Below are 27855 nucleotides of genomic sequence, written 5' to 3' on the forward strand. Positions count from 1 at the left end.
TGTTATTGTAAGGCCTATGTGTGCAATAATATTAGAAGCCTGGGGGAGCAGAGTAGTAGGATTTCGTGCTGGGAAGCTACCAAGAGAGAGAGAAATTTACAAGGGGTGGGCTGGTGTTTTGAAGTGGGTGCGTGGCCTGCTTGTGTCTGTCATCGACCGTGGCGACTAAAGTAACGCAGCAGCTGCCACATAGAGCTGGATCATGGTTCACAGCACAGCAAGCTTGAGGTGGGGGGAAAAGTGAAATCTGCAAATAATATACACGGAAATGTGCGAAAGGAAACTTCCGAGTATGTTGTTACTAATGGCAAGAAACAAAGGAAAAAGAGCTTTGAAAACAGTGCTGAAAAAGAAAAGTAAAAAAATAAATAAATCTGTTTTCATATTGCATTTCGCTCAGAAAGCAAGCAGTAAACAAACTAAAAGTCATATATAAATGAACAAAATACTAGGGCACAACTTTAACAACTTTTGCTTGTCCCGATGAAGATTTTCTGCCTTGCATTCAAACCGACTCCGCCCCCTTTTGGGTCACGGCCAATCAGAAGCAGCATGGTGGAGCGCGTCATGAAGTTTGACACCCGTGCATTTTAGTTGGACGTGAGGCAGCAGAAGGAGGGCCTGAAGCATGTGCTGTAAATGTAGACAATATTGTCCAGCTGAAGGGCAGAAGAGGATTACTATCGGCGGCTTTGAGGATATTATACTTTGGATTGTTATGTTCTTTTAAGGAAGAACATATATTTTTCTTTTGCTGTTTTGGTCTGTACTCACCATGCTGAAGCACCTACCTCGCGTCCACATGGAGACCACCTCTTTCCGCGCCCAGCCAATCAGCAGCGACATGGATGAAAAAGCGGTCCGGTTTGAGTTGGAGCGAAGGGCCTGTCAGAGTCTGAGAAAAGGTGGGGCAAAATGTCAAGGTCATGTGACACGATTTAGTTCAGTGTGATACACTTTCATTTAGTGCATTGAATTTGTGCTTTTGTGTGAACTAAATGCGTGATTGTGTGGTAGTAGAACTAAGGCCATAAGCGCCTAAAGCATGTTCCGTTTTTTTACTCATTAATTGTCTGTGAAAGTAAATACTACACTGACAGAAAAGACAAAGGGAGAGAGGGATATTGTACATCCAATTACACAATGGAGATAATATATTTCACACAAACTTGGCTGTAAATACTGTTTAAGTGGCTCTAGCCCGCAGTTAGCTCTGCCCGTTAGCCTGTTCTCTTCTTCGTCGTGATTCCATTAGTGTGTATTGGTTGCTCCGACCCGGAGGCAAGGATGCTACACTTGCAGTTTTCTGGCCATAGACTCCAGGGGGAGATAAAAGACCCCCCCAATCATCCCATTAACACTTGTATTACCCCAGAGGGACTACGAAAAGGATTTATTAAGGTAAACAAGTTACAAAGTACTGCTTTCGAGGGCATACAACACATTAGACACAATTTTTGTTGTGATTTTTATAGTTTCCCTTCCTTATTGGACACTGACAGGAAGTGACATCGATAGACGCAAACCATTGTGAAATGAGTGAGTCAAACTGCTATGGCACTTTACCTCGATCTATGTTACTTCCTGTCAGCGGCATAAAAATTTAAATAAAAATAACTTTTCTTCCCAACATTTCTGCTGCTTCATTGAAGTAAAATAAGTCATATTTTCAAAAGCACTGTCAAAAGCAAAGTCATATTCAATTTAAATCTTTAATTTATGCTCCATGTTCCCCCTCCTGGAGGGACGCTGTCAATTACTTAAAAAGTGATCCATAAAACGTATGTGTTTTGTACCACATGGAGCTAATACTCTCGAATTCAAACTTTTTGCTTGCTTTGCATTTTTAAAATGAACATTACAGTCAAAATAATGCACACATGCTATTCAGTCTCACCTTCTTTTCTTAATCTGATGTAATTCTAAGAACCCCTATTAAATGCAGGCAAACCCCAAGGGTCCCTGTACCCCTGTGTGGGAAACACTAGCAATGCATGTAGTTACAAACAGGTTTAAAGGAACATTAAATAAGGTATAAAAGTATGTGTCAAACACCTCCGTTGATTTCACAACCCCCACATTGACATTCACATACTCCTATAGGCTTGGCCCAATCTCAAGTGCAGAGGTATGTCTCACAGAGGACAGGATACTCTCAGAGGTGTTTCTATAGCTACTATATAAGCTGTCAGTCTGGGCCCAACAACCCACTATTGAGATTCAAAAAATTCTAAAATTAAAAAAACTTGTTGATGCCAAAGGGTAAAGCAAATTATAATATTTCACAAAGCCACCAAAGCACACAGTTTGTCAGTCCCATCAGTGTGAAGAGAGGTAATGGCTCAAAAGTCGGCTGCAGTAAATTAGTGGTGCTATGAACAAAAAATACCATGTTACAGATCAAACATCGACTATTAAAATAATGAATACCAATACCATATAGAAAGTACTATTCTATACTATTAGAATATACTGTGCCATTACAAATGATTTGTAAAAACATGCGTTGAGCCCGATGACACCTTAAATAGTTCAGAAAGCATCAGGGAACTGTGAGGACAAAGCATCTGTGAGGACAAAGCATCTCCCGAGATGTTTCCATATGAAGGTTAGTGAGGCAAGTTTTATCACAGGGAATTACGAAAAATTAGATTTGCAAATTTGGCGTTTTTCTCCTCAGCCATAATTTGAATCCCTACGAGTGTGCCGTGTGTGCATGTGTTTGTGTGTGGAGCTGTCAGCAGGATCGGGTTGTCTGCAGTTACAGCATGGATACAAATATAGAGGCGTGACACAGAGACGAGGAGCAGAGGAAGGCCACAGGTCAGCACTAGAAAGACAGCACATAGTTCACCAAGTGCAGTGCTCCAAAGCCAAAACATACTGGCACTATCTACACGCCAGTTTAAAGCAACTCTTATCATCATTTATCTTTTCAAATGTAGGTCATAGGTACGCAGTAAAACCACTATTGTTCCGCAGATAATGGTATTCCTCATTATCCCATAACAAGATACTATGTTCAAATGTTTTTGACACTCAAAGCATGCATGCATCAAACCACAGTTATCTACCCCAGGTAAAAATGTATCTATCTCTGCACAGTCAGGCAAATTCTTCTATACGTGAGCAAGGTGGGAGTAGGGCCACAACAACAGTATGCGCTCTGTTGTCGGGGTTGAACTAGCAAGCCCTAAAGGTGTGGGCCTTACCCATAATGCGACTCTCATACAGGACTGAGGAAGGTCAACACAACAACATAGAGATTCCAAAGCCAGGATAGTTAAACAAAAAAAAAGAAGCATGCAAAAATAAACAAATAATTATAAAATAATAATAGCAATAATGTGGTGAGCTTCCGGTCACATGGCCGTGGAGGGCGTGTCCTGGTGCAGATGTAAACACAGCGCTGTCCTCACTGAAAAATGAGATGGGACGCTCCATGACGGACAGAAAAATAACTATTCTTTACACAACAACAAATTGTCTGCTCCACTTTAATTCCTATTACAGGTAAAAATATGGCAATAGGATGGAATTAATTAGGTATATAGGAATAACAAGGGGTTTTTGCTGCACTGTTTTCAGGAAACTACAGATAACTTTCCCTGGTAACTGACTGTCTTTGTGCTATGTTCAGGTTGGGCTATATGGTAGCATTAGAGACTACCATTCAATAAACAATGTGCCTGTTCCCATTTATTTGCCATATTTACCACAATGCTACCCTTTTAAATCTCATGCTATTTCCATCCTAATGCCATTCTATTACTGTGATGTTACGTGAATTGCACCAACCGCACAACAAATCCCTTATGATTTATTATTTGGCAGTAAAGTATAGAATTGAATGTAACCCTACACTGTTTACCTGTTGCTCGTTCGGATCCACATGCTATAAATGTCACTATTACACTGTTTATGATGCCACACTGTGTGGCTCCCAACAATTAATCCCATCCACCTTTCTGACCTGCATCCATCAAGTTGGCCCCAAAACCCATCATCTGTGTCACTCAGACGCAGCAGTCCATCAAAGCAACAGCGGCAACGCCCAAGGACAGCTTAGGTTTTACTCTTAAATATTATAAACAGTTAGCCGACCTTCCCTTTCTCCCTCCGTCATCAGTCTGGGGGGTTACGCGGCAGCACAGGTGGCAGCTCGTGCGCACCGGCTGCAGCTGTGATCGCTCATATTACCCCCACTCTGCATTAGACTGTTGTTAAGTCAAGGTGCGCTCGCTGTTCGGCATGTGAGCAATGACTCCTCGGAATGGAGCGCGTTGCATCACTTACATCGCCTGTCAACTCTTGGCATGAATCATCCGGCTTGAAAAGAGCTGCGTGTGCATACAGTGGGTTCAGGGACTGGCCTATTCAGACCACTCTTTTTCTTCCTGTGTTGATACTTCTATGTTTGTAAATGTAGCTGTTTTAGCACTGAAGCTAAAGGATACGGCTAGTTTGAAGGAGGTTTTACAGGTGGTAAAAGAAAACAACAACAACGACTTGACATTTAAATAAGTTTTATTAATTTACATCCAAAGGTGGACAGAAAGTCTTTACCATACACTGGCTAACAGGAAGTTAGCCAAAACATTCTGTGCACTGAGCCTATCACGCTTTGCCTCATTTTAACAACAGTTAAGCCATTAGCCACGCCCCTGTGAATTCTCATTGGGTAACAGAGCTTTGTCGGTTGACTTTATTAAGTTAATATTTTAGTTTTTCAAATGTTTAGGGTTAGGGATTGAGGCTAGGGTTAAGTTAGGGATATGGGTTTGGTTAAGGTTGGGGTTAAGAAAAGGGATTTGGTTAAAGTTAGGGTTAGGGTTAGGGACAGGGATTTGGTTAAGGTTGGGGTTCGGGACAGGGATTTGTTTGAGGTTGGGGTTCGGGACAGGGATTTGTTTGAGGTTGGGGTTCGGGACAGGGATTTGTTTGAGGTTGGGGTTCGGGACAGGGATTTGTTTGAGGTTGGGGTTCGGGACAGGGATTTGTTTGAGGTTGGGGTTCGGGACAGGGATTTGTTTGAGGTTGGGGTTCGGGACAGGGATTTGTTTGAGGTTGGGGTTCGGGACAGGGATTTGTTTGAGGTTGGGGTTCGGGACAGGGATTTGGTTAAGGTTGGGGTTCGGGACCGGGATTTGGTTAAGGTTAGAACAATCTAGGGCCGCGATCATGGCTTGGTTGGAAGATAGAAAGTCTCTTTCACACGTGATAGCGCCAGAATCAGAACTAATGAAAAACAATTGGCTTGACTTCAATCTAAATATGAATTAGTTTATTAATGTTATTTCGTTTTTTCAAAGGAATAAGAATATAATAAGAATACCTTGAAATTGTATTTAGCTACTGAATACTTGCCTTGAAATGTATTTTGTAATGTATTCCATTACTTTGTCTGATCCGAGTACTGTATTCTGAATACTTTGAATACTTCTAGAATACTTTTACATTTGATGTCATTATATTTATGTATAAATACGGCGTATGCTCAGCCTACAAAAATGAAGACGATTGTTATAAACTGTTATAAACTCACTTACCATTAGTTAGAAACTCTCTTGGCAAATGGAGCTGCAGATCACAGCGTATCATGTGACGCACATGTGCAGTGTCTGTTTGAACTGTGGCAGAAGGCGATTTGAACTCTTTGTTTTATTTTAGGAGGAAAAACAGCTCATTATTTAAAGTTCTGTCTTAAAGGAACAGGCCACAGTTTTTCCATACAAAGATATGTTCATACCTGAGCTTAGACGAGTTGATGTGTACCTGTCTGGTCTTTACGGGTGCCCTCAGTCACGCAAAAAGACCAAAGATGTTGTTAGCATTTAGCCTCTCCTCCTGTCCTCTATGTGGCCAAACTGGGGTGAAGTTAGAAGCGACCAAGCTCTTCCACGTTTCCCCTATTTAAATATGTCACGTGAGTCTTTCTAAGATCCATGTACAGTTACAGTCAGTTGTGAGGCGTAATAACACCTTAGGAGCACTTCGACGTCCGTGCAGTAATATCTTCACTTTACTCCCCTCTTTATCCGTTTAGAAAATCGACATTGTCTAATTTTGTGTAACTATACTTGGATCGCGTAACTACACACGTAGGTACGCATCAACTCGTCTAAGCTCAGGCAAGAACATATCTGAGTATGGAAAAACAGTGGCCTGTTCCTTTAATAATGTTGTGCAATTTGGAGCAAAAATGTAATGATTGAGTACTGTGATATATTTGGAAAGTAACTGTTTTCTAAATACTCCCACATGAATTTAGTTACTCCCCAACACTACATGCACACAGGAAGTTATCCACACCATGCAGGGAGCAAATAGACTCAACTGGTCAGCCATTCTCATCTCTTTAAACAGCCGAGAGTAGGCTATCTATATCGCACAGATATAGACTTCTGTGAATGTTTAAAAACAGCATAGCTATGACGGAGAATTTAGAAACAAAACAATGCAGTGAAGCCTAATAAGAGCAGGATTCGGGTTCTCAAAAATGTTCTTCACCTTTCTGCTTCTCAGTGAAATGACCCTCAACTTAAATTTTCCATAGCAAGTGCAGTGTGCAGTAAGTTCAGCGGCCAACGTACAACTTGCAAATCAAATGTACTGCTTTTGAATGATATAGTTCAGGTGGTTTGAGCTTAAAATAAATGTTCGACTTTTTACACTCAGCTCGAGCTTATAGACTATTCTTCTCAGGCTGCTTCCTAACTGCCATTTCACACAATGCTTACCCACTGTTTAACACCTCTGCCGGTCTGCACCTCTCACGCTTCAGCTAATAATGGAGCTGCGAATGGTCTACAGTCCTTTAACGCCACCGCTGAGTTCATGACCCTGCAAAAGTTATGTGCTTTTGTTTACCGAAAAGCAGTTTTCACAACCACTTAGAGAACTAATATACTTGAACCAATAAGTGCACCTTGTACAGTGTTTAATATGCTGTAATGAGTAGTAAGTCTTTGTATCTGCTTTGTGTAGTTCTCCAGTTGAAGTTGCAACAGAGGAGAACCAGAGAAGAGCTTGTCAATCAGGGCATCATTCCACGTAAGTAATGCAACACTCATCCGCATTGTAAATTACAGTTTGAAATATACCTAAGAACCAATCCTGCATTTAAAAAGTCATTCTAAATGTAGCTTGTAGCTCTAGAACATGTTCCTTCACCATAAATGTTTTTATCTCAACAATAGTTAGTAGGACAATTGTTGGTCGTTTGAGCAGTTTGTAGACTTAATCACGTGTCGCATTGGCATTTAGGTGGGGAGTTAGTGTAGTCAGTAAATGTCAATGCATTTAGATAATGCCAAATGGGGAAAGGTTATTGCCATAGAGCAGACTTACCAAAGGGTTTACCAGTCGATAAAGCGAAATACTGCTATATACTATTGTGTGAGTTGAGGTGATTGGTTTCCATTCTATGATTCAATACAGTATAGTACTTTCTAAATAGTGGGCCAAAAAAAATAGGGCCCAGAAAGGTTGTGGTAGGCCTACTAAGGGGACGACAGTGAGGCCAAGGAGAAAAGATTGTTTTAGAAAGCCATGAAAGAGGTTATATTTGAGAAGAAGCAATATTATATGGTCCACTGAGCAGGCAAGTGGCTTCTCCCTTGAGCCGGAGAGGTTGGGGAGGTTGGGGAAAACGTAGCACCCGGAGGAAACCCGAACGCTGCCTTCAGTCTCCTCTGATCCTCTGAAACGGTGCAGCGCCTCCTGGGTTTGTCCCTGTTTCAGAGCGTGGTGTCCTGCACTGGTCAGCTCCACCTCCTCCTTTCTCTTCCTCCTGCACCTCCTGTTTCATTCTCCCGCGAACGTCCATCAAACAGAACACTCGCAGGGACAGACGGCATGTGTGGCTTAGTTGTGAGTCTTGCCCGGATAAATCCTCGCTTGCCCCTTTTTTTGTTTTCGTGTGGCGCCTCTTGTGACGCCTCCGCTGTACTGCAGGTGTGGGGGGCTCTTGGTGCCTCTTCAGCGAGGAGGAAGAGGAAATGTCTTTAGCTCGTACGCTAGCTGTTTGTTTACTTTTAAAAAGACGCACAAAAGCATCCAATAAAAACAATAGTAATAATTTGATTAACAAAACTTCAAATGCTTCCATGACAATGATGCGGTGGAAATGTAGATGAAATGGCGGAAGGAAGGAAGTTTGGTTTGAAGACGCAGATATGAATTTACACTTTAGCTATAGCTCCTTTGCGGTTGGGTTATTCTCAAATGGTAACACGGACTGTGGGGCTCTTTCTGCTTCCTGATTGAATGATTATCATAAAAGTCAACATAAGAATTGTTATGAGTAAAACCACCTTTAAATTTTAAAATGTTGGCATCGTATACACATGTTTACAAAATATTGATTTCAAAACCTACCTTTCAAATGACGTCTACTGATAGTATATTAAAAGAATAAATCTTACACAGTGGCGGAAGGACCCTAAACCTTGTCCGTATGAAAGATCACATGGGAAGAAATTCGTCTTTCAGATTGTCAAAAACCCATTATGAAACCAGTGATGCGCAAAATAGTGTCTTTCCCTTTCCTACTTCACTCTTCCTTCCTCTTCTGCCCTTTGCACTGTTGTCCCATTTCTCCTCAGGCTGCCTCCCTGCATTTTTCTCCAATTCCAAACCAGTGCCTTGCTTTCTTATCCGGGATCCCATGGCTCATGTGCGGTGGTGAAAATGCTTGACTGGCAGGTTGCCCTACAGCTCCTTTGTGGGTGGGTTGGTGGGGTGACAGAGGGAGGTGGTGGGTGGGCGTTTCCCTCGGGTGCAGTGGAGTGAGAGTGCTAGTGCAGCTCAGCCACGTGCACTGAGGCTTGAGCCGGTACCAGTCGTGTTGCCTAAGGGCTAATCCCACAATAAAGTGAGTGTGTGAGGTGGGGAATACAGTATGAGGACTGCAACATGCGTTCTGCCTGTGAGTTTAAGCACATTCGACGGACTGTTAGCGTGAAATTACAAGCGCAGATTCAGTGGTTGCAAAGGCAGTTTAAAACATAAAGCTACATCTAGTTTAATTTAGTGATATACTTCTCTAGTTTTATCATAATGGTGCTTTTTTACTTCTACTTGAGTAATATTATGATGATCTGAAGTATCTGTACTCTAACTTGAGTAAAAAAGAATAGTTACTTGTTCCACAGTGCAGCAACATTTTTAAAGTGACAGTCTCTAAGTTTAAATATTTTAAAAATGTAAAAGATTGGGTACAAGTGACCGCCCGGGCCTGCAATTTGACACAATGTAAGTAATATTAAATTATTATTATATGTTTCCTTTGCTGAAATGAGACATGAGATCAGAATCCCCGGGCTATCATTTTGACCAATGAGACCAGCTCTTCCTGTAAATCCAGCCTGTCAGGGCCAATCAGGAGAGGAGGCGAAGGAGCTTACTCATTTACTTTTGAAAGTATACAAAGGTGGTTTTCCTCCTCTGTTTGCTACAGGCTGGGACCCGGAAACTGCGTCCAGAGGGCGGCCATTCAAACTCCTTGTGCAGTTTCTCTCCTCACTTTTTATTTTATTTTATTTTATTAACTTCACTTTAATGTTGACGCATTAAAATAAATGTAGTTTGTGTTTCGTGTACTTTACTCCTCAGAAAAAAAATCTTTATACTTATACTATATACTATACTTTGGAGCATTTCCTTTGGAAATACAGGATTATTTCCCATCATTTCATGTTTTGTTTCTCATAATTTATATCACTACTGAATCATCAGACTTTTATGCTTAAACAGTTTTACAGTAAGTCACAGCATTCATTCAGCATTTTCCAAGTACTTTTTTTTACTCATAATTTAGACTCACTATTTTTTACTTCTTCTTGAGTCAAATTATTTCAAAGTAATGTTACCATTAAATATTTTAGCTACTCTACCCACTTCTACCCCTAAGTTTGTGTCATACTCCGAGTACCCACAATCTATGCTGTTATTATGTATTTTCTTAAAGTGATCGTCTGTAAGTTTGCAAAGTAAGGAGAGATAGGGTGAAATTTGAAAGTAAAGGCCTAGTTTGCAAAATGACTAGCACAGGAACAGAATTTTCAAAAGTATCAATCAAGCTCCTCCCCCTTCTCCCCTGATTGGACCTGACCTGACCCAGGCCGGTTCACAGGCTCGTATCACTGGTCAAAGTGGAATCCCGCGTATTCTGATTAGTTGCTGAAATCAGCAAAGGGAGGAGAGACTTTAGAAAAAATATTATTATTTAATATTACTTACGCTACCTTAACATTCAGACACAGGTGGTCAATTATACACAAGTAAATGCACTAGTAAATTTGTGAAATATTTAAACTTACAGACTATCACTTTAGAGCCTTAAAGTACATCGCAGTGCAGTTTACAGGTAGGCTTTAAGAATATGTCAAAACACTCTTAAAGCCAAAAAATGTAGCACAAATTCACCCTTTTGTCCCCCTCATTCCGTTTAAGTATGTATTTATCATTCTTTCCTTATTTCAAATCAATATGAAAAATCTACAGTAAAATATATTTTGGCTGCACAGATTAAAACATTGCTGTAAAGTCAACATCCCGCATTGGACTCGCTCAAAGTGCTTCACATTGGCATCCTTCTTTTCATACTGCGAGCTCTAGATCATATGTGCTGTAATGGTCAGACTTATGGCTTGCTATATGGTTTCATTCCTATAACATGACCATGGACTCAAGCTCAGAGAAGGGCCGCAAGGAGTGGACCTACAGTGTGTAACTTATTTGTTTAGTATAGTGGAAGATTCACTGAAACGAGGCGTACAGTAAAAATCAATATCGGCTGTTTCTTGCATTCAACAGTGCACGCCTCGAGACATTTGTGCCGGGTACTGCCCTGTTCAATCTACTGGTGGAAGCTCTGGAAACTTCAAATGTCACACTGCGATCTGTAATATTTATTCATATCATCTCCAGAGGCTAAGAGCAAAGACACATGCTGCTGCCTCCGAGACTCAGTGAGAAATCTTATTGTAATCCATGTCTTTTTAAGAAGAGGCTGACTTGAGTTTGCCATTCTGCATGCTGCGGTGATGTTCCTCTCAAGCACTGAAAATAATCTCTTGCACCGCATAAAATTCTTCTTCTCTTTGCAGTATGATCAAGTGTGAATGACCTTTACTGTTTTGTCCTTAAAAATATGTTCCATTTTACAATACAAAACATGCAGAAAAATGTTAAAGTGTTCTTAAATCGCTAAGTGAAGCATAATATGGGAATGTTAAAATGTTTTCAATAGACCAGCCATATAAACAAAAGGCTCAAAAAGCTGCTAAATGATGGCCTCTCTGGTATAACTTGCTCACTCTCCTACGTTATATTTAAAAGCCATGGCAGGCCGTAGGCATTAAGGTTTTCAGTAGCACTAATCCCTGCCTTTTGCATAATTACAGAGCCACAGAAGTGTTATTTGAGTCATTTGTAATGGCTGGCCCCACTCTGAAATACCACTGGTGGAGCAGATACCCCGAGGAGCTCGTCCCATTTGATATTTCAGCCCTTTAACACTGCTTTGGTAATTGGACCACGAGTGCAAGGGTTGGATGCTTTTGGAAAATTCATACATACACATGTAGTGTTTCCAAAGTGCACTGATTGAGTGAGATTTTCTTTAAATACTTTTTGGACCTACAACAAAGTAAAGTCTGTTTTCAGTGCCTATATCCAAGATGTGCACAGCCATTCCTTTCAGTTCAAATCCTGTATGTATGCAGCTAATTATCATCATAATGTTGTCAACAAAGAAAGATACAGCCCTGTACATGGTTAATACTAACCCTCTGCATATCTTTATTTGCAGCTCTGAAAAGTTCAGCCTCCTTCCACGAACACAAACGGAACCTTGAACGTGCACGAGTGAGTATTAAGTTGCAAAAATACATTACAAAACCTTTGCTTTGCATGATGAAATATAACATGTCACAAAACGGCTAAGGTTCTCAAGGCTTGTGTCCATTTTTCTTTGCAGACTGAAGACTATCTGAAGAGAAAGATCCAGAGGCGTCCCGAGCGCGCCGAGCTGATCAGAATGCACATCTTAGATGGTGAGAGCCGTGCTTCGACCCCGTCTGCCTGAACACCGCACAAGGCTGACAGACTCGGATGGTGTTTTGACAGAAAGGTTAAAACAGTCTATCTGCTGTGCGCTTTCAGAGGCGTCATCGGAGGCGTCCGTGCAGGCCCAACAGTGGCAGCTGAAAAGAGCTCGTCTCGCGGACAATTTGAACGATAAGATTTCCCAGCGGCCCGGGCCCATGGAGCTCATCCAGAAGAACATCCTCCCTGTTCACTCCAACGTCAAACATGTCATCATAGGTGAGATAACCCTGGTTCAGATGGGCTATCTGTGACAGCCAGGACAGCGTTTAAAAGAGACATATCGTCAAAATTGACTAGCTTGAGCTTTTAGCTGTGTTATCTTGTTGTACACTCGTCAAAAACATACCTGGTAGTTTAGTATGTACATCCTCGCTTTTTATGCATCATAAAACAAAAACTGTCCACTGCATAACTGCATTCTTAAGCCCATAATCCATCACTGTTCCCATTCTGAGCAGTTACTGCGTTTGTCACAGCATTGTGCAGTCTCTCTCTCAGAAACAGAGCCCTGGCTTCTCTGTCATTCCTACCTCTGCCTACAGAGGGAGCTGCGGGCAAACTCCTGCCCAGCCCTAGTTCCGGTGTCTCTGTCTCTGTCATTGTTATATTTATCCTTTCATAGACATTATTTAAAATGATTAAACCTCAGAACCTCAAATATATATTACATTACGTGTCTACCTTAAAGCTGCATTATGCAACTTTTTCTGCTGAAAAAAAAAGGCATTTGTGCATATTTGACCTTGTAGTGACCCAGCGGCTGTATGAGTGGTCAGCATGGCGCCTTCACTTATGATCTTGGTGGTCTCTACAACGCTCCAGGATCAATTGTTTTGTTGGTTTTCGGGTGAGAGGGTCCGTCAGCAGTGGAAACCTTCCAAACAATTGACCCCGGAGAATCATAGAGACCACTGTGATGGAAAGTAAAGGTGCCATGTTGACCACTCATACAGCCGCTTGGTCACTACAAGGTAAAATACGCACTTATATAAACTATTTTTACACATAAAAGTTGCAAAATGCTCCTTTAAGATTTGAAAAGCATCTGAACTCTGACAGCATAGACATTCTACTATAGACACATTGCCGACACACAAACAACAACAGAGTCCCCTCTGAGGCTAGGATCCGCATGTTGCCCAAAATGAAACCAAACTATTTATTTTTGTTTTCCATTGAAAACCAAGAAAGTCATATTGAATTCAGCAATGTGCAAGTTGGAATAATTTTACATTACTGTTTATCAGAAGACGAATGAAAACTTACAATTGCTTTGAAAAATATATATCAATTATAATACCTAAAGTCAAAGTAATAAAACTAGTTTTGCAGTCTACAAACTTTCTGTTTAAGAATTTAAAATTAATAGTGTGTTTTTTTAGTGTGCAGCTGAATGACTTCCTGTCTTTTTAAAATTAACTGGTGCAACAGATTGACAGGATTGATTCTTTTTTATGCAAACATGCCCCAGAGAAAAGAGGAACCAGAGCGCGTTGATCCAGCCTTTGTGCAGTCATTTACACCGAATGGAGCGCTTTTATTGGGCAGCCGGCATTTAAAACAGCTGGAACAGGGCTCACATTGGCACATTACAGTTGCTAATTATGAACATTCAATTACATAAGTGATTGAGCAAGCCATTTACTAAGGGACGTGAGATGTAACAGTCACAACAGCATTATGCAGCCCTCAAGATGTCACGTTTGATTTATGACTCATTAATACGGCGGCACTCTGATAGCATTAGCATAGCATTAGCGCATAAATAGCATTACTGAACATTTTAGCAATTGCAGCCGCACCTTGATTTGAAGTGCTGTTTCAAGCCATGAGCAGACTGAGCATGTTTAGTTATTACCACAGACGGCACTTTAAATGAAGGTGGGGCTGCAATCGGTCAAAATAAAATAAACATGTCGCCATTGCGCTAATGCTATGCTAATGATATCAGTGTGCAGCCTGAGGGTGTCTTGCTCTTGCAATTTTTCAAAGCTTTCATACATACTTGTGAATGTTAATCTCCCTGTCTATTGACTTCTAAACAGAGCATAGATACAGACGGCATAGTCATAGAAGGGGGCGTGGTTTTGCAGAGGGGGAAAATAGAATATTTTGGAAAACACAATTTTCCACTCTTTCTAGCCATTTTCTGGTGGAATATGAACTTATTTATCACATACAAATAAAGTCAAGTGTAACTCGGGCCCATATGGATGTTTATTCCCAGCAGATTGTTCAGTAGAAGTGAAAAAACGGCAGTCGTAGATAGCGCTAGCTATCCATTAGCATTAGCACGATGCTATCATGAAGCATCCTGTTAGCATTCTTCGTTATTTATGTATTCATGGGCTGTTGAACCACTTTGCTCCCCTTCATGTCTTTGTATCTGTATTTAGTAGAAAACTATATTCATAGTTCAGCATTTGTTAAAGTAGTTTTTGAATCATTAAAGAAAGCTTGGATTTTTCTCCAAATTGTTTCCCCCATAACTGTTTTCAAACATGACCATATATGGGCGATTACAGAGACGCCGTCTGTATCTATCTTGCAAAGAGCCTGAAATAGCGAGTCCTTTTTTTCAACCCACTTTCAAAACATAAAACAGTTGCCGTGATTGCGTAACGCTCCGACACCGGCCACCTGTCCTTTAAAAACAAACACCGGCGTGCAGGTGAGGGTTCACTCTCCAATGTGTTTGAAGCCTCCTATGTTTTGTTCACAGCTGCCACTCTGCACGGATAATGTTCATAGCGTAATATGTTTAATCTGCTTTGTTGTGGAGGCCTGACGCCCAACAGAAGCACGCTCACCGCCCTCACCAGGCTTGGCCCCTCTCGCCGCCCTCATCTGCTTTCATTAATTCACTAATATCTCCCCCCCAGCTGCGCTCCCGACGCGCTAACAGCGAATCCCAAACTTTGGCCGTCCCGTCGCACCTGCTGTACAAATTGATGTCACCCCCCTCCTCCCCAAAGTTCGAGACGGGGTCGACTGAATTATGAATGGCTCCGTGCGCCGCGCCTGACAGACAGGAACCGAAGACGTCTCCTCCGTCACTGTCGGCGTGCGGAGATGATCGCGGTGTTAATAGAAGCAATTATCTCCCATTAGGACAATTACGGGCTCATTTACAGTCATTAAAGGGGGAGCCTGGCAGAACCGCGCTGCTATTTGGCAGGTGGGAGTGCGCACAAAATGAAATGACCTCGCAATTTGACCTTTAGCAATTGTGTGTGTGTTTTAATTTTTAGAATAACCAGTGTCACTTTCAACATTTCCCAACAAGCAGTGGATCCTGTTCTCTTATATCACACAACCTAAAATGATTATAGGGCGATGGGCAACATGGTGCTAAGATTATGAGCGAGGACCGGCTGCTTGATTGATGCGTGGGAGGGCAGACGGCGCGGAAGTGTGATACGGTACAATGTTGTTAGCTTATTTGTCTCCGTCAGCGAGAGACAATAAACCCAACCACATTACGGCCGTTTGCCGCCGCAGCGGAGGGGCCGGGAGTCACAGGGAACCGACACACCACACAGCAGACGGATACATTGTGTCCGCCCTGGAAGAAACTAGACTCCACATTATTGCATCAGAGGGTATCAAGTCTCACCCGCGTTCTCTTTTCATCACAGCTTGGTAAATGAACGGCCAGCGGTGAGTTCTGCAGCCCACAGCGGCTCCTATGATTCAATAAGGCGCCGGGATAATCTTCTGTAGTCCACGGGAGCCTCACAGGTGGCTTTACTTTGCAAAACCACCATAATGACATGATGATAATATCTCCAGGGAGAGGATAATAGGAACACCATAGAGCTCTGTGATCTGACAAATTACATGACCTTTTCATGAGACAGTGTTTTTGTCTCATTCTATCACATAATACTGTTATCATAGCAGGGATTGGGAGGTGTCTTAATATTATGGTATAGGCTGAAGTGTACCATGGTGCTTAACCGAGTTATACATTAGTTCCCTCATGAATAGGCATGAATCTTGTCGTATCCAGTCCTCTCCTTCTGTCAGTATAGCTCGCAGCTATTAGTTAAGCCTCATTCAAACGGCTTCACAATAGTTCAAGTGCCATTTGCAGGGAACTGCAAACATTTTCGTGTGCACAGAAACAGGGCTTAACTACTATTACCTGTTTTCTAGGCAATGTTTTTAGGCAACGTAAGGCAGATGATTTTGATACACAGTATATTATTACACTCATCAGAGACAGAACCTGTTAAAGTACTATAAAAATATTGAAAATGTAATTCTTGGGGTGTAACAATGCACTGTGCCACGGTGCAGAAATCTGTACTAAAGTGACGGTGCAAGTTTGAGTCTAAATTTCGTAAACAGAGCGAATGTGGGTCATCATCACATGCTGCTAAATTGAAGGCTGCAGGCAAAGACATTCTCCAAAAACACATGAAATCTGTGTTCAAAGATGATGATGATGATGATGATGATGATGATGTCCAGGCAGCGGTAAAGTATAGATCCAGTGCACTGCACGATGGTGGCGCAGACAAATGCACATAATCCGCCTGAAAACTTTGTTTCCAAGAAAGTACAAGCAGAATGTCATCCCAAACACAAGCCACAAATCAAAGGAGCTGCTTTTTCTATCTCCCTATGGAAAGTGAACCTGAAACTGATCATTTAACGAGCACATGGTCCACACCGCGCTGCTTTTTTCCTTTTAACTTTAGAGCACTATGTTTTCTATTTTGTTTTGTGAACTCAGGGGCACATTTTATTGAAAAGCCACATTGAAAAATTTGAAAGTATTGTCAATTTATTTATAAAACAAATAGGCTACTGCCTAATAATGAACATTTAGACAATTTTATTTCAAAACAGACTTAGCCATTTATATCGCACTTGCACCATGATGCACCGAACCGTGGATCCTGCACTGTGAACCGAACACCACCAAACCGTGAGAGAGCTGAACCATTACACCCCTAGTAATAATTCATAGGGGAACCATCTGTTTGGTCATATATGATGTACATCACTAGGATTTGGTGAAAGTGTTATTCCATTGCTTTAATTCTCAGAAAGTGTTACAAATTCACTTGAGATGCTGAATTCAGGATACGCTGTTTACCTACTCAAAGTCAAATCATGTCACTTCAATGATCATGGTTGAGATTTACATGTCAGTGCCAGATCAAATCCACAGACCACAAATTAAACACCCAATCTGACTTTTCTTTTAGACACAGAGTTTTCCAAGGCCTCGGATGAGCTTTCCTCTTGTGACGAGGACAGTAACGACAGCCAGGACTCCCCTCTGCCCCCTGGGGCACTCACACTCGCTCAAGCCCGATCTCCTGTACAAGTAAGTGCACACAGTCTATGTACTGCACTATGTAGTCAACACCGATTCTCATGCAACTTTTCCTAACAGGATCCTACAGACTCACCCGTAAGGCTGACGACTTCACTGTCAACATGTGCCCAGAGGATAACTGCTGAGGTACATGTGAGACTATGAAGCATTTGGCAGCTGTACAAACTGAAATGGATTTACAAACTTGCTGATCTATTGTAGAACAAGTTGAAGATAAACTCACCAGAGCACAACATCCAAAAACAGAAGAAACCGAAAGACGATAAGCCAAAGGTATACTGTTATAATGGGTTTAAATTCTCCTTTTATACAAGTGATATATGAGGGATCAATCCGTCACGATTGCAATATGCCATCAAACAAAGTTGCTAATGTCAAAGCTAAAAAAAAAAAAAAACTTACAGTGGAGAGGTACGCTCTACCAAACAAACCTGTTGTTTACCCTTCAGATTAAAAAGCTGAAGTACCACGAGTACATCCCGCCGGACCAGAAAGGCGATAAGGAGGCTCCTCCAAAACTGGACTCATCTTATGCCAAACTCCTGCAGCAGCAACAGCTCTTCCTCCAGCTGCAGATCCTCAGTCAGCAGCACAGACAGCAGAGCGTCGGACACTCCTCCATCCCCACTCAGTCAGACAAGTAAGACTTCAGTGAACACACTGGATATGAAACCTAGTTACTATATTTACTATACTTTTTTTTAATATACATAGACAGACAGACCAGGAGCAATCCAGTCTCACATCAGTGCTACCTGTGGATGTTCCAGTGGTCCCATCCAACTCTCAAACAGAGGAGATCAACAGAGCAACATGTCTGCCCCCAAATCTGGATGAACTTAAGGTAAAGCTCACGATGATACCAAAGAGATGTAACGATCTTAGCAGGAAAACATTATAATTGGGTCAAAACAGTGACTATCAATGAAATAAATAAATAAGTGGGAGGTCAATGTGAACTCTCCGCATTGTAGCTATGGCCGACCTTGTATCTGTTATCCTGCATTCACACTCTCAAACGCACTCTCAGCAGTGTACACAGGCACCAGAAGCAAGGCGCATGTCCAACCACTGAAAACATGGGTGTGGGCTCTGCCACTGATGGTGCGTTCACGTGGACTAGGGTGCTCGTTTTCCCGAGATGTGACATCATTGTTCCCAGTTGCTTTGTGTTGATGTGGTTTTTATGTGGCAAAGTGGGGATTTTGATGTCATCAAATAAAAACAGTCTTTTATCATTGATTAGTGCTTAGCTCAGGTAATTATTTAAATGTGTTGTCAGCATCTCAAAAGCTAAACGCTAGTTTAAAAAAAAAAAAAAAAATCACGTAAATTCACTTTTTCCAAGCATTGATGTCAGGCATTTCACTCACAATTTTGTCACTTCGAGGATGACCATAGCTAACACTAAACTCAAAAAAGTTGCAGTGTTTAGCTAAAAAGCTCACAGACGATAAATGAACAAATCAGATGATTTGCTCTGTCAGGTGCGGAAGTCGTTTTGAACCGAGTTTCCCAGTCGTTTTCCCCCAGTTGAGAGAGCGTTCAAGTGCATTCCCCAACTGGGAAGTTGTTCGCCCGAGTTCCTGAGCACCACATGAACGCACCATAACCCGCGAGCATTTCATACCCCATAATAGATTCTACTTCGTGTTGGCCAGCGTAGGGTAAAGACCACTTCCTGTCCACATTTAAACATGAATGAAAAATGATTAAAAAGAGCAGAACTAAACTGAAGTAAAAGTCAAGCCACGTGTGTTTTATAAACATTGGTTCAGATGGGGGTGCTAACATTTGTTAGTGTGAAATTAGCATCAGCCTTTAGCTTCGATGATAAAATACTTGGTTGAAAAAACACATATCTGAAGTATATTCCTGAGCAATGTTTTTAAAATGTTGCAAGTAATCATCCAACAGCTGCTTTCTGCCACAAACTGCTTAAATATTCATCTATTTATTTATTTAAATACATGGCAAATGCACAAACAGGAAACAGTCGTTACCCTATGCACAGAGCCTTCAAGAGTCACATCATACAACTCTTTTCTTGCATCTATGAAGTACTTCGGATGATGTGGGAATTGAAGTTTCTCAAAACAAAGTCTCAGAAATCCAAGAATAAGAAATAAAGAAGTGCCATACAAAACTACAAAACTATCCTGATTGATATTTCCCCAAAGCTGCACCTATAGCTCCTACTGTAACAAACAGCAGTTGATGCTTTTGAAGGAAGCTGTCGTCGTTGTGAAGCGGCTCCGCGACAGTGATGGATAGCTCTGTCTTACTGTTTTCTCGCCCGTTTCCCATGATCCTCCTCTCTTCTCATCTCACATTATCCTCACCTCTTTGCTCCCGTTCGCTCTTTCCCCTTCAATCTCCCTCCACTTTGTCTGCTGTCAGGTCGCGGAACTCAAGGCGGAGCTGAAGTCGCGCGGCCTCACCGTGTCTGGCACCAAGAGCGACCTGATAGAGAGGCTCAGGGCGCACCAGGCGGGGAGCGCGGCGGGCCGGGGCAGTGCGGGCTCTCAGGCAGCAGGGGGGGCAAAAGAGCCGGGGCCGGAAGGAGCGTCCAGGACAGCTGCTAATGGGAGTTTCTCACTGCAGCTGTCTTCACTCGTCGGACAGGCAGGTGAGGTGCCAAACGGCTTAGCGTGGGGCAGGCTATAGGATCTACAGGGGCACAAGAGGATGTACTGCACAAGAATGTTGCTTTAATAATGAGCATCTCTGATTTTTTTGTTTGTTTTTTTATTTTCTGGAGTCAGTGCCAGTGTCGGGAACCAAAAATAAGTTAACCAAATCTCAAAGGTTGCAATTGTCCAAACTATTCCTGCACCACATGGGGGTTATTATGAATAAAGCCGCTAACATTGTGGTCTCTACAAACATGTTCTGAAATGCATGTAAGCAATTTGCATAGATATGTAAAAAGAAAGGAAGGAAGGAAGGAAGGAAGGAAGGAAGGAAGGAAGGAAGGCAGGAAGGAAGGAAGGAAGGAAGGAAGGAAGGAAGGAAGGAAGGAAGGAAGGAAGAAAGGAGGGAGGGTATAGGAAGGCAGGAAGGAAAGAAGGAAGGAAGGAAGGAAGGAAGACAGACAGAAAGAAAAGAGGGAGGGTATGTAAAAAGGAAGGCACGAAAGAAAGAAAGAAAGAAAGAAAGAAAGAAAGAAAGAAAGAAAGAAAGAAAGAAAGAAAGAAAGAAAGAAAGAAAGAAAGAAAGAAAGAAAGAAAGAAAGAAAGAAAGAAAGAAAGAGGTGGCGATGCTCTGTAAAACTTCAGACAAGGCAAGATACAAGTGTACTTTAAATAGGCAAGAAAAGAAAACAAGCAGCAATAGAGTGAGCTGTAATATGAATAACCATACATGAATATGAGCAGCAAGATCGCCAGTCTGCTAGCATAAATGTTTAAGCTATATTTTAAGGTTTGGGGGGAAAATAGAGGAGGGAAAAACCTGTAACAGTTATTCTGTTAAGTAGAGGACACAGGACACAACTGTACCAAAACATGCAGCCGTGTTTGGAGAGAATGAAACAAAAAATCTCAATTTGTCCTAAAAATGACTTGAATGAGGTTGACGATATGCATTGCCAGTAACTGTATTGAACATGCAACGTTTGGGTTAGTGGGTGTACGGCTCTACCAACTCAGCTAATGCCACCCCTTTAAATGGCCATCAGTTTGCCATACGTTACCATCTGGTAAGCAAATGAACTGATGGCGATTAAATAATTATCATCATTGGAGCCATGGAGCCGCATAACCTTTGATAGCGGTGGAAGGATTTTCCAAACAATTAGGTTGAGAGGCTTATGTTGCTACGGTTTCAACAACCCGTGTATCGTTATAACAAATAGAGAACCATAACCATTTTCCTTCCTCTGCTGTAGCTACCACGCAGAGAACTTCCACCTTCCAGATCAGGAGTTCAGGAGACAATTCTTCCAGTGCTTCCTTAACTGTCCCGGAGGACTCCATTCTTGCAACGGGGCCAAAACAACCTAAAACCCAAGAAGCTTTAGGAGAAACGGTAAAACTTTATGTACTTGATATATACAGTATGTCTTAAAAACCCTACAATGGTATCAAAAAACAAACTTGTGCTTCTGTTTTCTCGTAACTTAGCTTGACCAACGGCCTGTGTCAACTCCACAGCTAAGCATCAGCATCAAAGAGGAGCAGACCAGCCCCTTGCCAGCAGCGCCTTGTCACTTTTCTTTACAGCCTGTTTACATAGACAAATGCTGCGCGGCCCAGAAAGACTCCTCCAAGCCAAAAGCCCGAGAAGACACGGTGGATAAAGACTTGATGTTGCAGCAGAAGGACCAGCAGATTGAGGAGCTGAAGAAGTTGCTCGTGCACAATCAGAGACTTGTGGAGATGTTTCGGACGAAGCTGGAGAGGAAGAGGAGGGGAGAGTCGCAACACGAAACTGACACCATGCTTCTGTTGAGAGTCAAAGAAGAACCGCCAGATAAAAACTGCAAAACTGAAAAGCCGCCCCTGACGATGTCAGTGGGCGAACTTGCTGTGAAGGTCAAGCAAGAAGTCGTGGAGGAAGTGAGTGTGCAAACCTTGGCGGCTGGTCCGGAGCTGCCCAACGGACACGCCGATCAAAACGTCCGACAGCAGCAGGCGGTTCACAGACTCCTGTTCCAGCAACAGCGCAGACTGCAAAACCAGGCAACTCAGAGGCACGATCAGAGAGCGGAGTGCGGGGACAAGCAGCAGAAAGCGTGTCTGCCGCAGGAGAAAAAGAAGAAGAAATCCCACAGACAGCAGCAAAGGCCTGTGTTTGACGTACAACAGCATCATCATCAACAACAGATCCAGCTGAAGCAACAGGCTCTACTCCAGCAGCAGAAAGTCTTATCTCAGCAGCAGTCCAAAGAGTGTCAACAAACGCAAATACAGAGCAGGATAGAGCAACCGCAGCCCAAACAGAAAACTCCACAGGTAAAGAAATATGTCTGAGACCAGAGGTGTGATGTTAGCAGTAGTTTTGGTTGATTTGGTTAACTTTCTATTAGTGTATAGTATTGGGCCTCAGAGACTCACAACTCGGGCCATAGACCAGAAATGACAAATGGAAAACATTCCCTCTTAAGGGGAGACACTACAAGCAAAACTCAATTTTTTCAGTTTTCAGGTTTTTTGGCCAAATTGGTCTCTGAACATACAAGCTTTCACCCGGAAACAGAAAATATGCCTAATATTCACAATAACATGTTTAAATATTGCGCTGATTCAATGTTCCCCCATAGACTTATATGGGAGAACACAATTTTAAGGGCCTTTTTCTCAAAACACATTTTTCTGTCATTTTAGCGACGCTATGTCCACGTCAGTCGGACCTAAAGACTTCAAATTTTCCAGCCTTGGACTGAACAATATTTGGAAGATTTTTTCAGAGGGATTTTTTATTATTTAACCCCTAGCCCCATTTATTGAGTTTTGAATGTCAAAAAATAAGGCGAAAAATACATTTTTACACATTTTTCCACTAAAAAACAGCTTATTTTAAAACTAAACAAGAAATCCAAAATCCCCTCTGAAAAAGTCTTGGTAACTCATTTATCAATAAAATGAAACCATAAATTTGAATGTAGCTCTATCCATGTGGAATGTGAAATGTGGGGCATTTTTAGGCATTAAACACCTTGTTCTTATATGAAAAGATAAAATGACAGAAAACTTGCCATGTATTTTGTTCTCACATTTATGCCAGTGATCTACAGCGAAAGTTTCAAATTGATATCTGTAAATATACATTTTTTCCCTATTCACCTGCAGTGTCTCGCCTTTTAAACACTCTCCTGTTGATTCCACTGAAGTTTGTCGTGTTTCTACGTTTTTCTGGTTGATTAGTTGTTCGTGCTTGCATAGGTTTTGATATGGACGGACCATGACATTTTCCAATTGGTTAATCAACCTGTCATTTACCATCATCAAAGGGTCAGGGTGAAAGACTGGGCTAGCAAGATGTTAGATTCAGGTTAACAAACGCTGTGAAATGGCTTTCTGATACTTTTGGGCAAGTTTTGTTGTTCAAACCTGGCAACCATAATGCGATTTGTAACAGACAATTCAAGTGAAGCCTTTATGGTCCTTCTCATTTTCCGACCAGGTCTCCGCAGTGTGGCCGGACCAGAAGCTCCAGCACATGCTTTCGTTCGATCTCCACAACAACTCCACTCCAGCCATAGTCACGGACAGCAATGGAAACCACTTCCTGATCACCCTGACCAATCAAATAACAGAGAGCCAGGCGAATGGGAAAACATCCAAACACCTTACACTGCAGGTAGCCGTCATGGTTTTCTTTTGCAATCATTAAGGTACCTTCTCGGTCATTTATATGCTAAATTCCGCTGTGGTTGGTCTTTGTTTCCGTATTCCCACCAGCGATTACAGTCATCTGCCGCTAAGCTCCCAGGACACGGCTCTGCTCAGCTGCCTCGGCCTGATAATGAAGCCAACGCGATTATGCTCATGGGAGGTCTGAAACAGCAGAGCTCAAAGGTGAGATTTGCATACAGATTCTGCAGCCACACACAATAGGAGAGATGATACTGGGCTGTACACAGCATTAAAGGGGAGGGGGGGAGGATTCAAAATGGATGCTTTGGTAAAGAATTCTACCACATTAGTTTTAAGTTTTTTACTTCATTTAAGAGACACTTGCAGATTTGTTTGCTTGGTCCAAGCATGTTTTTCTGCCTCTGTCAGTGAGCTGAAAACACTTCATCGCTCTTATCTCCGCCCACATTTCCTATCCCCTCCCACTCCAAGAAATCCACTTAGCTCTTATTTATGTTTCCAAAATTTGTTTTACATTTTATAGAATATGGGATCAAATAAAGATGAAAGAGAAGATGAAAACTTTTTTATCCTTGACCTTGTTATTCTAATAACAATGCAAGCCTACTTCTGAATAAGCCTCCCCTAAATATTGGACAAGTCGAGTCCCTTCCTATTTTAAGTGTCCTCTCAAAACCTATTTCTTCTCTCTGGCTTTTACCTCTGCCTGATAGCTATTTTACTGTTTTGAAGATGCCGTTTTTCATATCTTACATCTGTGTATTGCACTCAGAATATGTGCACAGCACTTTGGTAGATTAGGTTGCTCCAGAGAGCTTTATTTATACAGTTGGATTGGATTTTTCTACAATATGATGTGAAATATCACAGCAGTACTACACTCTTTGGACAAGATGCAGTGGAGGAAATAAGTCGGATGTTTTTAAGATGTTAAATATACAATGCTGTCTTATAAATGACAAATGATGATCTTTTGTGACATTCGGGTATTTTCTTTCATTTATATATAAAAAAAAAAAAAGCACTATTCTAAAATTCAAAACTGAGAGCACTATGTTCTCATCAGCCATTTCTTTTATGATCCTGCCGCTCAGTTCCCATTCTTGATCAAACCTCCGCTCAGAGCACAGCTGCTGCAACAGAGCAGCCTGTCAGAGTCCCATACAGTCACATCTCCAAAGTCAAAGTCAATAGGATCACAGATGAAGTATTCCGTTTGAGAGCCTGACAGCGGCCCGTGATGAAAGTCAGACAGCCGCCCGATGCAGATTATTATTGCTTTGCTAATTAGTTTAACGACAAGCGCCATTACAGTGATTTATGTTGATAATAGACAGCGTACAAAGGCGCGTCAGGGCTAATTGAGAAGTGCCGTTTGAGTGCGTGCAGGTGCAGCGGAGCGGCCGCGGTGTGAAAAATGCGGCGCTTTGGCGGAACACTGTGTGCTGTTTACTATATACTGCTCCCTCAGCAGGCTTCAGCGGCTCTCCCGGATCTCCATGATGGCACTATTTAAAGTGGTGTTTAACCGCGCAAAGTCACACTCGGGCACCGCCACTGCTATTTCAGTCGATGGAACAGGAGGGCGTTTGTGCAAAGGATATCATTATAATGAATCACACTCTGCAAATTTCAGTCTGAAGAGCAGAGTGGTTCGCGGAGATTTTATCGACCGGCAATTCCTCTCAGGTTAATCGCACGTGAATCAAAATGGTCACAATCGGCAAAGACCGCAATTATTTATGTAATGCATCATTTTGCCCCGCGCGAACCACAAAATGCCCCTGCTCTTATTGGGTCTGGAGAACCTGCCAACCATGTACTCTGATTGATTTTTGAAAACGTATTTTGCCATTCTGATCGGGACGCCGTTCAAACGCTTTCCTTTTCTTCCCTGTTTTTGATGACTTCAGGATCAAAGCGGACTCGAGCAGAGCCGAGCGGAACCTCATCAAGAACTCAGCCAGAGTTTGTGTGACGAGAGTGTGCCGTCACCGCCGCCCGCTCTAAATGTATGGCCCTCTTGCACAAAACTAAGCCTGATCCACGCATTTACAGTCTTTACATCTATTTTTTTTTTCCCACCTCTCCCAGAAAATATGCTCCGGTCTTGATTTCCTCTTCAGTCCCGTCTCTCCGGCTGCCTCCTCATCTGACGCCAAAGTATGTTTTAACCCCGAGTCACCAGATTAGATTTATGGAAAGCCGTCGTACTTGAGTGGTCACTTCGTCAAAGGAGGGATACCATGTTTGGGATTACAAGCTGTATTAGCAAAAGCAATCATTTTAGGTCCGTGTATTAGGTATTGGCTTCTGAGTTACCTCACAGGAAGAGTGTGGAGTTTGCATGTTCTCATCTACGATTTCCTGTGCTTCGTTTTTTCCAAAGGTCAAGGTTTAGAGCAGTGTAAATTTTGACAACATATTTTAATTTAGTTTTAGTCTTTTGACTAAAATGTAATTTAATTTTAGATGTGATTTAGTCAAAAAAAGCATTTCAATTCTAGTCTAGTTTTAGTCGACTAAAATTGCATGTCAATTTAGTCGACTAAATTTAAGACTAATTTAGTGGACTTTGCATTGATAAAATTCATTATAATCATATTTAATCAAGGTCCTCGACTTCATGGAGCTTCTTCCACATGAAAAAAGCTCAGACCTGTTCATTTGGCAGAGAATTTAAATTATATGAGGCTCTTTCAGACGGTCAATAGAAGTTTGGATGATTTTAGTCTCTCCTTTTCATTTTTATTTAGTCTTATTTTAGTCGACTAAAAGATCTGGACATTTTAGTCATAGTTTTAGTCTCATGAGAAACTTTTAATTTAGTTTTAGTCCAATTTTAGTTGTCAAAAATATCACTTTGACTAAAATTAAGACTAAATATTTTAGTCAACGAAATTAACACTGGTCTAGAGATGGGAAATTTATAAACTGAACTACTGTTTTCATATTTGTAGGACACAGAAAACGAAGACTTCCTTGACTTTATTCTGAAGACAGGAGGTAACAAGCACTAGCTAATGCCCTTGTAACAACAAAAAACATCATCTTTACGTGGCGTTATCTTTTTGTCCAGATATTTCCCGGTTCAAACCAAGTCCCGACCCAGCCCTCGACTCCCTCCACCGCTCTTCCTCTCCACTCCACCCGCTGCTGTCACCCGCTACCGCCCCCTGCCTTGACCCCGCTCCTCCCGCACCCTCAGCAGCACCCCACGAGTCAGCCGGCGCCCCGGAGCGGAACAGGGCCGGGCGGCTGGAGGACTTCCTGGAGAGCACCACGGGTACGCCTCTCCTCGGAGTGGAGCCCGGCGGCCCGCTGACGCTGATCGACGACCTGCACAGTCAAATGTTGTGCACCCAGAGTATCTTGGACCATCCCCCCTCTTCTCCCATGGACGCAATGGACGCAGAACCGAGCGCGTCTTCGGAGGAGCACGGCGTGGACGGCATGGACTGGCTGGACCTGACGATGGAGGAGAGTCATAGGAAGGATTTACCGAAACTAGCCACGCCAACACCCCCAAGCGTCTTTTCCACTGACTTCCTGGATAACTATGACCTGGAGACAGCCTGGGACTCCTGCCTGTGACAACATATGCACTGAAATGTAATGAACACAACTCCAGGTCCAATGATGTGCGAAAACAATGTATATTTTAGGGCTTCATTGTCTAATTTATGAAAACGATTTGTTTTTAGTCGCCTGTGAAGATACCGGAATGTCATTTTTTGATTTGAGCTGACATTTTTTTTTGTATTTGTAGACTTTATTGTTCCCGTGGGGCGGCGCTATGGGTTGTTTGCATGTTCTCCCTGTGTCTAGGTGGGTTTCCATGTTTGTTTTGTCGACTCCACTTTTCGGCATGAGCTTTAAAAAGGGCGCTTGGATCTTCTCGCTCGTCTTCATTGAACCAAAGGACACTCTGACCTTTATTTATCGTGCACAACACATCTTAGCATCGATTTGTACGTAGATGCACTTACATTATTTCTTTGGAGCAGCACTTTCGCACGAGGCTGCCGGTCGCTCATTAAGACTTTAACTCGGTCATTACCACACTGC

At 42.2% G+C, this 27855-nt stretch overlaps 1 protein-coding gene across 1 annotated transcript; it reads left to right on the forward strand.

Annotated features, from left to right (window-relative positions):
- Positions 1–789: 789 nt before the first annotated feature.
- On the forward strand, positions 790–27426 carry LOC306969607 (myocardin-related transcription factor A-like). Its single transcript, XM_079565270.1, is given in 19 exon segments — positions 790–905; positions 6988–7053; positions 11816–11871; positions 11984–12087; positions 12089–12330; positions 17334–17455; positions 17525–17593; positions 17669–17740; positions 17917–18107; positions 18182–18311; positions 19868–20096; positions 21357–21496; positions 21622–22422; positions 23594–23770; positions 23872–23988; positions 25701–25799; positions 25882–25950; positions 26748–26793; positions 26867–27426. Coding segments are annotated over 19 exon segments (3348 nt in total). The 5' UTR covers positions 790–802; the 3' UTR covers positions 27382–27426.
- Positions 27427–27855: the final 429 nt, after the last annotated feature.

The sequence above is a fragment of the Gobius niger genome (assembly GCF_951799975.1).
Source record: "Gobius niger genome assembly, chromosome: 10".
Classification (NCBI taxonomy): domain Eukaryota; kingdom Metazoa; phylum Chordata; class Actinopteri; order Gobiiformes; family Gobiidae; genus Gobius; species Gobius niger.